At 56.6% G+C, this 14,377-nt stretch overlaps 2 protein-coding genes across 44 annotated transcripts in view; one reads left to right on the forward strand and one right to left on the reverse strand.

Annotated features, from left to right (window-relative positions):
* DNAAF1 (dynein axonemal assembly factor 1) overlaps positions 1–3,817 on the forward strand; it is a 33,831-nt gene extending 30,014 nt beyond the window's left edge. For 3 of the 16 annotated variants that reach the window (XM_009431321.5, XM_009431320.5, XM_054668514.2), the window contains 2 exons: positions 951–1,317; positions 2,784–2,973. In XM_009431321.5, the coding sequence (XP_009429596.4) occupies positions 951–1,317; positions 2,784–2,896 (480 nt within the window). In that variant the 3' untranslated portion in view covers positions 2,897–2,973. Of the gene's footprint in view, positions 1–950; positions 1,318–2,392; positions 2,974–3,077 lie in introns of those variants that run through there. The other 13 variants (XM_016930277.4, XM_054668511.2, XM_054668516.2 and 10 more) reach the window with 5 other exon arrangements.
* On the reverse strand, positions 3,427–12,125 carry TAF1C (TATA-box binding protein associated factor, RNA polymerase I subunit C). 28 transcript variants are annotated; one of them, XM_063797878.1, is made up of 17 exons: positions 11,953–12,089; positions 10,737–10,926; positions 10,533–10,636; positions 9,904–10,113; positions 8,751–8,832; positions 8,464–8,561; positions 8,298–8,387; positions 8,130–8,203; positions 7,252–7,490; positions 6,992–7,108; positions 6,796–6,913; positions 6,641–6,712; positions 6,377–6,512; positions 6,092–6,235; positions 5,219–5,393; positions 4,995–5,132; positions 3,427–4,899 (listed from the first exon to the last, which is right to left on the reverse strand). In XM_063797878.1, the coding sequence occupies exons 4-17, from the start codon at positions 10,039–10,041 to the stop codon at positions 3,989–3,991; spliced, it is 2,532 nt and encodes an 843-aa protein (XP_063653948.1). In that variant the 5' UTR covers positions 10,042–10,113; positions 10,533–10,636; positions 10,737–10,926; positions 11,953–12,089; the 3' UTR covers positions 3,427–3,988. The 28 variants fall into 28 exon arrangements, with proteins under 28 accessions (XP_063653948.1, XP_054524480.1, XP_063653947.1 ...); XM_054668505.2 differs by lacking the exon at positions 10,737–10,926 and having other exon boundaries at positions 11,953–12,125; XM_063797877.1 differs by lacking the exon at positions 10,737–10,926 and having other exon boundaries at positions 9,904–10,132; positions 11,953–12,099.
* Positions 12,126–14,377: the final 2,252 nt, after the last annotated feature.

Raw genomic sequence — 14,377 nt, forward strand, 5'->3', positions numbered from 1 at the left:
TAGCTGGGATTACAGGCATGTGCCACCACGCCCAGCTAATTTTTGTATTTTTAGTAGAGATGGGGTTTCTCCATGTTGGCCAGGCTGGTCTCGAACTCCTGACCTCAAGTGATCCACCCGCCTCAGCCTCCCAAAGTGCTGGGATTACAGGCGTAAGCCACCGCACCCAGCCCACATCCCCCATATTTTCACCTTGCTGAAGGAAATGCCATTTGTTCTTGTTCAATTTCTTTAAGATTTTATGATGAACCACTTGAAAATCTATTGCTGGTTTGTAACAGCTGAGTACAGTGCATAGTTACCTGAAAGTACTTTCTGTCATTAAGATTTATTTCTATGTCCATCCTATGAATGTCTGTCTGAATATAGGGGAAGGAAATGAAAACAGGAGAGGGGAAAGAAAGGGGTGAGTCTGTGAGGCACAATGGGGAATTCTCTCAGAGTGACGTGACCCTACTCTACCCAGAGGCCATTACTGGCATTACCAGGAGCCCACACGTGCCAGACCCGTACCCTGAGGGAGAAGGAGGCATCAGCCATCATCTCTGTGCACGAGCTCAGCAGCAAAGAAAACAGACACAGTTACTGTGGGGGGGGCTGCTGTCCAAGGAGCTAAGTCCCAGAGAGTCTGTGAAGGAAACGGGGTTCAGGGGCATGCCAAGCAGAGCCCAGGGCTCAGGGGTGCACCCTCTCAGGTACCAGGAGGGTGAGGAATAGCCAGTGGCTGGGGGAGCAGAGGGCAGAGAGAAGGGCATAGACATGAGCTGTGCCCAGGGAGTGGCCACCCACAGGCCTAACTTTCAGAGTCCTGTGTTCCCTTGGGCCTTTCTTGGATGTGGCAACAGAATACTTTGTGACATTGGGTGAAAAAGCAGAACTGGCGTGGTGCATTGTAGAGCGATTCTGTTGTGAAAACAGAAACTTTCAGACACCTTTTCTTCTGTAAATAGAATATGTGCTTTCCGAAGATTGAGGTCATCTCGAGCTTGAGTGATGACAGTGACCCTGAACTGGACTACACGTCACTCCCTGTGCTGGAAAACCTGCCCACAGACACTCTGTCAAATATATTTGCAGTCTCTAAAGACACCCCAAAGGCGGCTCGGGTGCCCTTCACAGACATCTTTAAAAAAGAAGCTAAGAGGGACTTGGAAATCCGAAAACAAGACACCAAGTCCCCAAGACCCCTGATCCAGGAGCTCAGCGACGAGGACCCCTCTGGCCAGCCACTGATGCCCCCCACCTGCCAAAGAGATGCTGCACCACTCACTTCCAGTGGAGACAGGGACAGCGACTTCCTTGCAGCCTCTTCTCCGGGTAAGAGCATGGGGCCGAGAGCACAGTGGAGACAATGTTGGCTCCCCGGCCTGGGATGGGTGGGGCAGGGCAGTCACTCAGCCTTACCCTGAGCTTTCATGTTGCTGGAGGGGTCACCCAGGACAGACCACTCAGATCCTCTGAAGGTCCCATTCCTGAGTTCACGGCTCTGAAGCTGCCACTTGCTGGCAGCCAGCCTGGGCCAGGAAGCCACCGAGCCAGCCTCCTCTTGGGCAGCCGAGTCTGACTGTGTGTGGGGGTCACAAGCCCCCTGTGGTCATGCAGATCTCCTGGGGCAGGGGCCTAATGACCGTGCATTTCCACCCCCTCCTCACCATCCCTGGCCTCAGCCTTTCTAGACCAGGGCTTTTGGAGGGGACCACCAACACCACTGCTGGGGAGTGTGGGGCAAGCGAGGTGACAGCCACACAAGGGTGTGGCTGCTCCACAGTGACCCAGGCCCGGGTGAATCACAGGCCAGTCCTAGTGGCCTTCAAGGCAGGGAAGGCAAAGGGGCAAAGGGGCACCAGGCAGGGATGGCAGCCAGAGGCCTGGCTGCAGAAGACCCAGAAAAACATGCTGAATGTACCGGGGCCTCCCCTCATACTGCAGGCTGGCACATGTGCCTGGCAGATGCGGTTTTGGGGAGCAGCTGGTTAGTGCTGAGAACAAGCAAGCTGGGACTGTTTTTTCATTCAGCATCTGCCTTCAGGTGCACTCCCAAATTGGGGGCTGTGTGGAGCCCAGACCGTGCTACTCTCATCCAGCACGCATCGGTGGCCAGGCTTTTTTCTGAAGACAGCTGCCTGGCTGACTCCAGACTTGCAGGCAGGAAGCAGGGAGCGGCCTGAGTGCATTTCCCGGGAACACTGAGTGGCCTTCTCTTCCTCTCTAGGAACCAGCACAGAAAAGTGCAGTCTGGGCTGGAGCCCGTGCAGCCTCGGGCGGGGGCAGGCCTGGAGGACATTGAATAATTTGTTTTTGTTTGTTTTGTTTGTTTGAGACAGTCTCGCACTGTGGCCTAGGCTGGAATGTAGTCATGTGATCTTGGCTCACTGCAACCTCTGCCTCCTAGGTTCAAGCAATTCTCCTGCCTCCGCCTCTGAAGTAGCTGGGATTACAGGCACCCGTCAAGGGATTTTCCTGCCTCAGCCTCCCCAGTAGCTGGGATTATAGGGGCCTGCCACCACGCCCAGCTAATCTTTGTATTTTTAGTAGAGATGGGGTTTCACCATGCTGACCAGGCTGGTCTCCAACTCCTGACCTCAGGTGATCTGTTTGCCTCGGCCTCCCAAAGTGCTGGGATTACAGGTGTGAGCCACCACGCCCAGTTGAGGATTACAGGTGTGAGCCACCACGCCCAGTTGAGGACACTGAATTTGGCCTGGACTGAACCCCAAGGCTGCCCCCCTGTCCTTGGAGTCACAGTGACAGGGAGAAAGCACAGGTCACCCTTCCTTCCACAGTGCCGACTGAGAGCGCCGCCACACCCCCAGAGACGTGTGTCGGAGTTGCCCAGCCCAGCCAAGCTCTGCCCACGTGGGACCTCACTGCATTCCCAGCACCGAAAGCATCATAGTTTTCCCCAGTTATATGTAGCATAAATGGTTTAATTATAAATGTCTCCCTTAGGCATGATAAACATTTTAACACCCACGCGAGTCAGTGTATGATTGGGCTAGCTCCTGTTTGTGTGAGTCACATGCAATTCCTTTCACCAGCCAACCTGAAAAAAGACCTTTCTCTTACTATGTCATCAGAAACCAGACAGACCCGGGTCCCTGCAACATCTCAAGTGAGCATTTTCCCCACAGGAAAACAGAATCTTCCACTGCAGCTAGAGAAACTCCGAGGAAGAGGGACTTGATGCTTTAGACATCAAAATGAGAAGGGGAGGGAGGAAAGAAAGGGGGGAGTCTGTGAGGCACCACAGAGAATTCCCCCAAACTGACATGACCGTGACCCTCTGCTCAGAGGGCACTATCGACAGCCCACAGGTGCCAGACCCATGTCCCAAGGGTCATCAGCCATCATCTCTCTGCATGAGCTCAGTGTCAGATAGTTGCTGTGGTGGGACGCTGTCCAGCCTAAAAAATGTGACCATTCCAATTCATCTTCAGCTGACAAGTTTATTTCATCCCTGAACCTGGATCCAAGGCATCTCCCTGTAGAAAACATCAGACCGGGGCAGAGATTGACGAAGCAACCCAAAACAGCAGCTGCCAACGGCCGCTGTGCCCACCTCATCAGCAGCTCTGCAGGGGCCTCACTCCACCCTCACCAAACACGAGGAGCCAGCACTACTGGCCCCCATTCCACTGGACAGGAAGGCGTGAGAACTGAGGGACCTGCCTGAGGCCCCCACAGCTGAGGCGCAGCGGAGCCCTGCCTCCCAGCACAGACTAAAATCCCAGCAACACAGGCCCACCGGCACCTCCAGCCTGCCTTGCGGGATGATCTTCAGGCGAATATACAAAATACAAAAGAAACTACTACTGTATTTTGTTGCCCTGTCCCTTCAACTTGGCTCCAAATTGCTTGGCTCATCATCACAGTGGCCTCCAGAAGGTGGCGAGCTCTGCTTCTCAAGTTTCAACTGTGGAAGGCACATCTGGTCCCGGAGGAAGGATGAGGGGCTCTCTGGGGCTTGAGGGCAGCCCACCTTGTGTCCTCAGAAGCCCATTCGAGGCTTCTTCCGGAGGGGCTGAGAGCTAGAGAGGACGGGTGTGTGCTGCTGGGAGCGAGTGGCCCGGACGCTGGAGGCCTGGGAGTGGGGAGGTGTGGTGGCACAGCCTGGGGTGTCCCTCTGGGGTGGTAGCTTGGCCATGTAGTCACGGAGCATCTGCCGCTGCTCTGATGGGACGCCCTGGGCGCATGCATCCGGAGTCAACTCCTGGGAGGGCGGGGTCACGGGGGGCAGGGGCAGAGCATCAGCAGGTGGCCACTCAGGGCTATGAGGGGGGCTGGTGTCCTCTGAGGGATCCACATGGCCACTGAGCGAAAAGCTGCTGGACAGCTGGGTCCGGCGCTTGGGCCGCCTGGTCTGTCTCCCGGGCTCCGAGGTCCTGCCCTGCTGCCTCTCCCACCAGGCAGCCCCTCGGCCTGCCCAGGCTTCCCCCAGGCGCTCACTGAGCTTGTCCTCTAGGCCTGACTCGGGTGCAGGGGGTGGCTCTGCCGCAGGGAGGGAGCCCAGGTCTCTCTGCAGCAGGAGCCGCCCTCGGGCCATGGCCTTGCGGAGCACACCCAGCCGCTGCCCTTCCTCTTCCTCCCTCCGCAGCTCTGTGCTGCCCAGCATCTGGTGGTGGGGGAAGGTGGGTGCTGTCCACACAGGAGGAGCCAGGGGCACTTTTAGCAGGGCCTTCAGCCACTGGCTGCAGCCGGCAGTGTCCTGGGAGGTCCAGGAAGCTGTGGGGGCATGGCAGTCAGGGTGGGTGTCGCCAGGAGGCCCAGCATCTCTGCGGAGGCTGGAGTCCACCTGGGGGCGGAGCTGCTGGTAGAAGACATCTCCCGCCGCCGAGAGCTGGAAGAGCACCAGGCCTGGTGTGGGCGCTGAGGGCAAGGGCGGGACGACGGCAGCCAGACCTGGTGACGGGAATGACAGTGACCTCCAGGGCCTAGCGGGGGGAGGGGATGTTTTCCACTGCGCCCCCCAAGCTCACTCCCCCACCCCAGCACACCTATGGTCGGTGCTTTCAGGCGCTCCTGCAGCCGCCACTGGATCTTAGGCTCCAGCAGAGGAAATGCAGGGAGGGAGTCGATCCTGGAAGGAAGAGACTGGGGGGGGCCTGCCAGGCGGGGCACCGACGCCCCTTCTCCTGAGGAAGGACAGACAGCTGAGGCCCTGTCCAGGCCCCGACCGCCCCATCTCCCACACGCCGCCCACCCTGGCCTGGACCCTCACCTGCCAGGTGCAGCAGCTGGAGCTGCCCACCCTGGCCTCCGAGGAGCAGGGGCTGCACGCAGCTGGGCCGGGGCGGAGGCAGCAGTCGGGCCAGCAGGAGCGGGGAGGGGAGGCCATGGTTCCACTTCAGCATCGGCACCAGGGGAAGGCGCTCGTCCACTAGGTAGAGAGAGAACTGGGGCCCGAGAAAGAAGGGGGATGTGGCCGAACTTGGGAGCTGAGCTGTGGAGTGGCCCTCCAGGCCCCATGTGGCTCTCCAGGTGAGTGCAGAGCCCTGAGGGGCAGCAGCATCTCCCATCAGCCTCCACGTGCCTCTCAGACCTCACCTGCCAGCCCTGAACAGGTGCCGCTTCCTTCACCAATTCTGACCGACAGTCCGGTGGACAGACAGAACAAGTGGGAAAGGGGTGCTCAGAAGAGGTGTGGGGGAGCCTTGCCAGCAGAAACCTGCCTGGCCTTCCCGCAGCCACCCCCACTCTCCTGACCTGGGAGCCTGTGCTCGAGGCACGCCTACGAATGTCCCCGGGAGGGCGGGTGGAGGACAGACCTGCTTCCTCAGAGCCCCCGCCTCCTGCACAGCAGAAACTCTCCAGCTCTGCACGGAAGCCCCACCCCGAGGCCCCTCCTCCCCTGCTCCACCCCTGGCTGCACCTCGAAGCTCTACTAAGGGGAGGCCCTGGGAGAGCTTCCCCACCTGCCTGTTAGCACCCACTGTGGGATCCACTGCGTGTTTGGGCCACAGATTCATCCAGGGTTGAGTTTGGTTTGCTGGGTGGTTGTCTGGGCCCAGCAGAGCCGCTGGTAAGCAGCAGCCTCTAGTGACCATCTGAGACAGAGCAGAGGTGGGGCGGGGCGGTGTTGTGTGCCACTCACCTGGGTACAGACGAGATGAAGAGTAGGGGGGAGGCATTTGGGGCTGGAGTGCCCCAGGTACTGGGTAAGCAGGACACGTTCCCCTTTCTGGCACGAAGCCTCTGCCCCCAAACGAAAAAGCAACAGACCACAGCCCGGCGGGCCCTGGAAGATAAACACAGGGTCAGCCCTCCCCACAGTCCCAGGCCCGTGACGCTGTCCTCGCCCAGGCCGCAGCCAGCCTGGGACTCACCGCTCTGCGGCCGCTCCCGCAGTCGGGGTGGGTCCTCTGTCGCCAGCCCATACCTGAGTGTCGAGCATCTTCACTCCGGTGCGGTCGCCCACGGTCAGCACCCGAGGGTGCGCAGTGAAGTCTGCCCAACGCCACGAAGAGGAGTCCCGGAACACGAGGGTCTCAGGGTCCTTGTAGATTTGCTGCAGCCTTGGGGAGACAGGCAAGCCATGGGCAGGGGGACAGGCTGATGGGGAAGGGGCTCAAGGGTCGTGACATGCTAAACAGGGCGGAGTTCAGTTGGTTAGGGTGGGGGGTTTCACAGGAAGCGGCAATACCCATCCTCAGGGCTCCACAGGCAGACGGCTCCTGAGCGGCTGCAGATGGCCAGCTCCCCGGGCAGGTGAGGGCTACAGGGCAGGAATGCATTCACATCGGGCTGCTCACCCCTGCCCCCAGCCCCTCCTCACTGACCAACCTGACTCCCCCTCACCTGAGGCTGATCCCTGTGGCCCCTTTCTCCACCTGCATTGCCTGCAGAAGGGTTGGCTGCCACTGTTTACCAAACTTCCACACGGCACAGTGGTAGTCAGAGCGGACGGCCAGCAGAGCTGAGGAGGGATGGAAAGGGTCAGGGGTCAGGTAGCAGGTCAGCCACTGAGGGAGGAAAGTGTATGTAAGGGCCTTACTTTCTCCCTGGACGGTGCTTGTCACCACTTGCCGGACAGGTCCCTGGAGCTGGATGCGTCCAGGTTTCCCAAGGAATTGGGGATTGTCACCTGGGGTCAGAACGACCTCTTGGAAATCTGGGCCTCTCACTAAGGATCAGTGCACGAGCTATGGTCACTGCAAGCCCCCCAAATTCCTGCCCTTCTCTGGACCATGCCAAGAGCACCTCCTCTACCAGAGGCGAGCCCGCTGGAATCTCCTGTCTCGCAAGAAAGGATACGCAGCCTGTCCTGGGCGCCTCCAGCAGGGTAGACCAGCTGCCCGAACTGGGGAGTCCTTCCAGGAACCCAGGCCAGCGCGCCCCCAGTGCAGGCCTCATCCAGAAGCAGCTGCTCCCACCGCAGCACCAGCTCCTCGTGCAGCAGCTCTGCCAAGTGGCTCGCCACCGACGTGCCCAGGATGGGGCCCCCGAGGATAGAGAAGCGGCGCTGTCGGTTGCTGAGGTAAGCCCAGGGACACCTGGGGACCAGAGAACAGCAGGAGGATCACTCAGTGGCACTCAGGGGAGGACAGGTCCCATCCCAAGGAGGCCAAGTGCAGTGGACACATTTCTTATTTACCTAGAATTTCTTCCTTTGGGAAACCACCCCATCCTGTTCGCATGCCCCGGAAGCAATCATGTGACCCAGCCCTGGCCACCAACAATATTCCATTGCCCTTGCCACAGTGACTGGTTCACAGATGGGTGTGAGACCCAAGCCAAGCCAACCAAAGTCCTTTCTGGGACTTCCGGTGCCACAGGAAGGACACTGGCTCTTTCCTTAGATCACAAGCCATCTCGCTGCTACCTAGAGACAGCCTGTCTAGGAACTGTGCAGGGAGAGGCAAGTGGACGAGACAGGAAAGAGAGACACAGCTCTATGAACATTATTTGAACATCTGGATGCAGCTGTGCCTTAAGTCCACAAATGTAAATCTTGCTTTCCCCTGAGATGATTTGGAGTTGGAAGTCTGGTGTAAGAAAGTACAGCTCAGACTGCATGGAGCAGGGGGGAAGTGGGTATGACGGAAAGCTGTATGTGCGTCCTAGCACCTCCTACATCCCCACCACCAGCTAGCTATGCCTATCCATCTCCTCCTTTCTCATCAGCCACTTGCCCCCAGGGCTGGTGTCCACCGAGGTCCTGGAGCAGCTTCTTCACACTGACCACTGTCTTCTTCTTAGTGCGGCTCTGCATGGAAAGGCCTTGTCAGGCTCACACACCCTCGAGTTCACCCCTGAAGGACAGCAGGGAGTCCCCACCCCTGGAGTCACGGGCCACTCACCCCCACTCCCTCCAGCTTGAAATTCTCCAGCATCAGCTTCCCCAGGGGCGCAAAGGCTACGTCTCCATGATCCAAGAGGAACCGGCTGATCTGGGGAGAAGAGGAGGCCAGGTCACTAAGCACAGTCTCCAGGCTATGCAGCACTGTCCCCCGTGGGCCCACTCACCTGCTCAGTAACATCCAGCACGACTCGGGGCCGCTTCCGATACCGGTACCCTCCGCGGAAAAGCAGGTCCCGGGCAGTCAGGCCAGGGTCCCAGGGATCTGAGAAGGAGGTTACGGAAAGGGCTGGGGAGGGCACAGGAGTGCGGCCAGATGCCCTGGGCGACTGGAGGTATCCAAGGGTCCTGAGCAGGCACAGGCTTAGCAGGGAGAGGAAGGTCTCAGGAGCGGGAGCAGTGGGAAGAATAGGTGGAGCGGTGTGGAGTGAGCCCGGGGGAATGAGACCCTTACCGATGAGGGGAGGCAGCATGGGGAGAGGCCCAGGGGTTGCCGGCTCCCACAGCAGGTCCTTGGTCACATGCAGTGCCCCATTCTGAAGGGAGGACAATCGCAAGGACAGTATCATGATGAATGCCCTCCCTGGGCCAGGCTGTGCACAGGCATTCATCTCTTATCAACTCATCCAATCCTCACAACAATCCTGCGAAGTTGGGATGACTGGCATTGTCATTTTACTGCTGAAGAAACTGAGGCACACTGCCACTTGCCCCAGAAGACAGAGCCGGTAAAGAGAAGAGCTGGGATGTGAACCCAGGCAGCCTGACCCTAGAGCTCCTATTTCCGACCTCCACCTGTGCTGGCTCTCAAAGAAGGAAGCCCCTCATGCCACCAGTGGCTGGTCCACATCTCACGTAACCTCACTTCCATTCAGGAGACCTTGCAGTCACTCTGGGAGCCCGGCAGGCGGCTCCACCTCCCTTTGCTGGGCTGGCCTGAGATGTTTCGGCCCAGACATTCAGGGGACAAAAGAGCTAGGAAACCAGACTCCCAGAGGAGCACCAATTTGACGCCAGACCCTCCCTCGTAAGGAGGCCATCCCTGACCCCCGTTCCCCAAGCCTCTGCTCCACTGTCTCTCTTTTTATTTGCTCACCCACTTGCCTCTGCCAGGCTTCATTCCCAGACAGGGTGTTTCCAAGGGGAACTAGGCGGCTGAGGATTCCAAGCAAAGGGCCAGTGTCCCTCCAGAGGCAGCAGAAACCCTGCAGGTCTATCCTCCCCTCTCCCAACCCTACTATGCTGTTTCAGCATCCTTCTGGTTTCATTCCAAGCTCTGATCACATTTTGTAAACATCTTATCCATTGGATAAAGTTCACTTGTTTATTCTCGCTCAACTCAGCTCTCCGTTCCAGGAAGGGAGGGGTCAACCGACTGATTCAGGCAGCATTCTCAGGGTCTCATAAGGGACCCGGCATAGTGGGGGCATCCGTCTAGGGATGGCAGGGTAGCCCATGTACCCCAGAGGAGGTGGCAGAGCCTGTGTCTCAGCAGACTCGTGTGAACGCCACCACTCTGTGGCCTTGTCAACTGATGTGAATGTGAGACGGGGGACCCAGGGAAGGGATGTCCCTGGAGCTGCCAGGGCCCCTGCCTCCATCCTCACCTCTGAGTTCTGGGGCTGGGCCTCTGGCAGAGTCAGCGCGTCTTGCCAGCTGCACATGAAAGAGAGGTCAGGGACGTCGCTCAGACCAAGGGGGCCGGTCAGAAACAACGCAGGGCGGAGGGAGCCGGGGAAGTCCATCCTGGAAACAAGGACCAAGCACCACACAGGCCACCTCGAGAGACTGGAAGCTGGTAAGGGGCGCCAGAGTTCCTGAGGAGTGAAAAGTGCACTACGGGAAGCATATGTTCTTTGAGGAAGCAGATAACAAAAAACAAATATGTAGCCCAAGGCCAAGCAGTAATGAGAACTGTATTAAAGCCAACCACCCGTCCAGGAGAAGGGGATCTGGTAATGGGCTGAGGGCGTGGTTTCAGCAAAGCCAGCCAGGAAAAGCCTCGTTGAGAAGGTGGCATTTGAGCACAGCCTGAACCTAGTGAAGGAGAGAACCATGTACACAACTGGGAAGAGGGTTCCAGGCCGAACGGTCAACAACTGTGAAAATCCTAGAGCAGTGAAGTGTGTGAGAAAATGAGGCAGCCAGAGTGAGCAAGGTGGAGAGCGGTGGAGATGGAGTCAGAAAGACGGCAAGGGGCAGCCTCTCTCCCAGCTGGTAAGTACCGTCATCATACATTTACAGACTACACCCCCAAGACGCTCAAGTTACTCCACAGCCAGGGACTGCATCTCAGCATCGTCTTCCTACTGTCAAGCACAGTGCCTCCCAGAAAACGCACTAGGGGTTGAATAAAAATAAATTTCTATCACAAGGGGCCGGGCGCGGTGGCTCAGGCCGGTAATCCTAGTACTTTGGGAGGCCGAGGCAGGCGGATCACCTGAGGTCGGGAGTTCGAGACTGGCCTGACCAATGTGGAGAAACCCGGTCTCTACTAAAAATACAAAATTAGCCGGGTGTGGTGACGCATGCCTGTAATCCCAGCTACTTGGGAGGCTGAGGCAGGATAATTCCTTGAAGCCGGGAGGCGGAGGTTGCGGTGAGCTGAGATCGCGCCATTGCACTGTAGCCTGGGCAACAAGAGCGAAACTCCATCTCAAGAAAAAAAAAATTACATCACAAGGCTTTGGTAAATACAGTCCTCTAGAAGTATGAGCAGCCATAGCATCCCTCCTTTTTAATTAACAAAAATAACAGGGGCAAAAATAACAGCAGCGCTCACTGACCAAGCGCCAGCAACTATCTGCCAGGCGCATGCCAAATGCTGCACTCTTCTATCGCCGTCCCTGTTACGGAGTTCAGGAAACGAAGGCTCAGCAAGAACTTTAGTCCAACAGCTCTTAGCTGCCACAGCCAAGACTTGATTCCCATCCGATTCAGAGGCAGAGCTCTGAACCACTGCTCTCGCATGCACCGAAATGCAAACGCTAGCATTAGAGTCTCGCTAAACAAAAATCGTTTCCCTTTGGCCGGGTGCGGTGGCTCCCGCCTGTAATCCCAGCACTTTGGGAGGCCAAGGCGGGCGGATCACCTGAGGCCAGAAGTTTGAGACCAGTCCGGCCAATACCGTGAAACCCTGTCTCTACTAAAAATACAAAAATTAGCCGGGCGTGGTGGTGTACACCTGTAATCACAGCTACCGAGGAGGCTGGGCACGAAAATCGCTTGAATCTGGGAGGCAGAAATTGCAGCGAGCCAAGATCATGCCACAGCACTCCAGCCTGGGTGACAGAGCAAGGCTCTATCTCAAAAATAAAATAGAAACAAAAATATTTTCTCTTGGAACCGCATAACCTGAAACGATCCTAGACAGGCGGAGGGCGCTGGTGGAGAGCACGACCCCACAAAAGCCCTCAGACAAGGCAGCCTCGACTTCCCCGGCCGGCTTCCCGCCCTCGCTGCGGGCTCTCCAGGACCCTTTAGACCTCCAAGGCTACAGAACTCAGTCGGATCCGCAATAACGACAGGCTGGGGACTGCGAAACGTGAGCCTGCCGCGGGGACTGGGGATTGGGGGCGTCCCTCCCCTCCTACATCTGCGGGTCCACTCCTCGAACAGGCCCAGTCCGCGCGGAGGGGGCGCATGCGTGCACTTACGTGACCCCGGCGTCGTCGTGGTCGTCTGGAAAATGGGCCTCGGCGTGACGCTCGCCGGACCCTGGCACCACGAGGGAAATCTCAAGCAGAACCCCAGCTTTGGCACTCGGGACGGGTCAGCCCCGCCGCAGCTACCCACGGTCTTCCGGTTTGGACCGGAACTGCCTCCTGGTGAGGCAGGAAGTCCCACCTCCCAGCCAGGCCTCTTAGGGTCCTGGCGCGCCCCCTCCCGGGAGGAGAGGGAACGGGCGTGCAGGCGGCGCGTGGGCAGCGGAAATAAAGCTCCCTTGAGTCCCAATAGTGGAGGCCGGGTGGACTTAAGTTCGAATCCCACATCTACTTCACCAATTTCCTCAGAGTTGTATTAAATTTATCATTTAACGAACTCCCACAGAACACCTACTATAAGCCAGACCTGTATTGGTCAGTAGGTATCCTACTGATTGTCCTTAAATCCCAAGAATCGGGCTTCACAAATAAGGGTACAAATACCTACTGAGAGTGAAGCTTTTCCAGGGGTGGTCAGGCAGGGAGAGCTTTAGGCAGTGGTCCTCAAACTCTAGCTAGCGTGCGTCAGCAGTAGCACCTGGGGGGCTAGTTAAAACACAGTCTCCAATTCGGTGAGTCTGGGGTGGGGCCTGATGATTTGCCTAAGTTCCCAGGTGATGCTGATACTGCTTATCTGGGGGCCATACTTTAAGAACCACCGTCCAGTCATAAACCTTACCGTTATCCTAACATAGTACTTCTCAAACTTCAGTGAGCCTTAGAACCACCTGGGGGGCTTGTTACAAGTTTGCTAGGCTCCACCCTACCTCTGCGCCCCGAGTTGCTGATTCAGTAGATCTGGGATGTGGCCCAAGAGTCTGCATTTCTAGCAAGTTCCCAGATGACGCTGGTCCAGGGGCCATACTTTGAGAACTGTTGCTTTAAAGAATCAATTTCCAAATTCTCAGCTGTCATCTATGTCTTTATTTATTTATTTTTTTGAGATGGAGGCTAGAGTGCAGTGGCACAATCTCGGCTCACTGCAACCTCCGCCTCTTGGGTTCAAGCAATTCTTCTGCCTCAGCCTCCCGAGTAGCTGGGATTACAGGCCTGCGCCACCATGCCCGGCTAATTTTTGTATTTTTAGTAGAGACGGGGTTTCACCATGTTGGTCAGGCTGAGTCTTGAACTCCTGAGCTCAAGTGATCCGCCTGCCTAGGCCTCCCAAAGTGCTGGGATTACAGGATGAGCCACCACGCCTGGCCTATATTGTTTTTATCTGGAAGTTTTTACCTGGACTAAAAGTGCCAGCAGGGCTGTGTTCCTTTTGAGAGGCTCTGAGGAAGAGTCCACTGTCTTGTCTTTTCTGGCTTCTGGAAGCTGCCTGCATTCCTTGGCTCATGACCCCTTTCCATCTTCAAAGCCAGCAATGCCAGTCGGATTCTTCTCATGAGGCCATCTCTCTGGTTTTGACTCTTCTGTCTCCCTCTTTCCCATGTAAGGACCCATGTGATTATAGTGGGCCAGCCCAGGTAATCCAGGATAATCTCCCTATTTTATTTGTTTTATTTATTTTTTTGAGACAGGGTCTCACTCTGTCGCCCAGGCTAGGGTGCAGTGTACCATCATGGCTCACTGCAGCCTCAACTTCCCAGGCTGAGATGATTCTCCCACCTCAGTCTCTCGAGTAGCTGGGATTACAGGCAAGCACCACCATGCCTGGCTAATTTTCTTTTTTTTTTTTTTATTTTGAGACAGAGTTTCACTCTGTCACCCAGGCTGGAGTGCAGTGGCGTGATCTTGGCTCACTACAACCTCCACCTTCCAGGTTCAAACGATTTTCCTGCCTCAGCCTCCCGAGTAGCTGAGACTACAGGTGCCTGCCACCACACCCAGCTAATTTTTGTATTTGTAGTAGGGACGGGGTTTCACCATATTGGCCAGGCTGGTCTTGAACTCCTGACCATGTGATCCACCCGCCTTGGCCTCCCAAAGTGCTGGGATTACAGGCATGAGCCACCACGCCCGGCCTAATTTTTGTAGTTTTTGTAGAGATGGGATTTCATCATGTTGCCCAAGTTGGTCTCTAACTCCTGGGCTCAAGCTACCTTCCCACCTCGGCCTCCCAAAGTGCTGGGGTTACAGGTGAGAGCCCTATTTTAAAGGCAGCTGATTAGCAACCTTACTTCCACCTGCAACCTTAATGCCCCCTTGCCAAATAATATACTCATAGGTTCTGGGGATTAGGCTGTAGACATCTTTGGGGGAACCATTATTTTGCCTACCACACTAATATTCTACATTACCCTTGTAAAACGCCTATCCAGCTTTGGCACTGCGAGGCCAGTTCCATTTCTTCCTTTCCTCCTTTCTCTGAATAAGCCATTATCAATTTGCTTTTGTAACTGACATATACTTAACATGCAGTAAAGCACAC

The sequence above is a fragment of the Pan troglodytes genome, chromosome 18, assembly GCF_028858775.2.
Source record: "Pan troglodytes isolate AG18354 chromosome 18, NHGRI_mPanTro3-v2.0_pri, whole genome shotgun sequence".
Classification (NCBI taxonomy): domain Eukaryota; kingdom Metazoa; phylum Chordata; class Mammalia; order Primates; family Hominidae; genus Pan; species Pan troglodytes.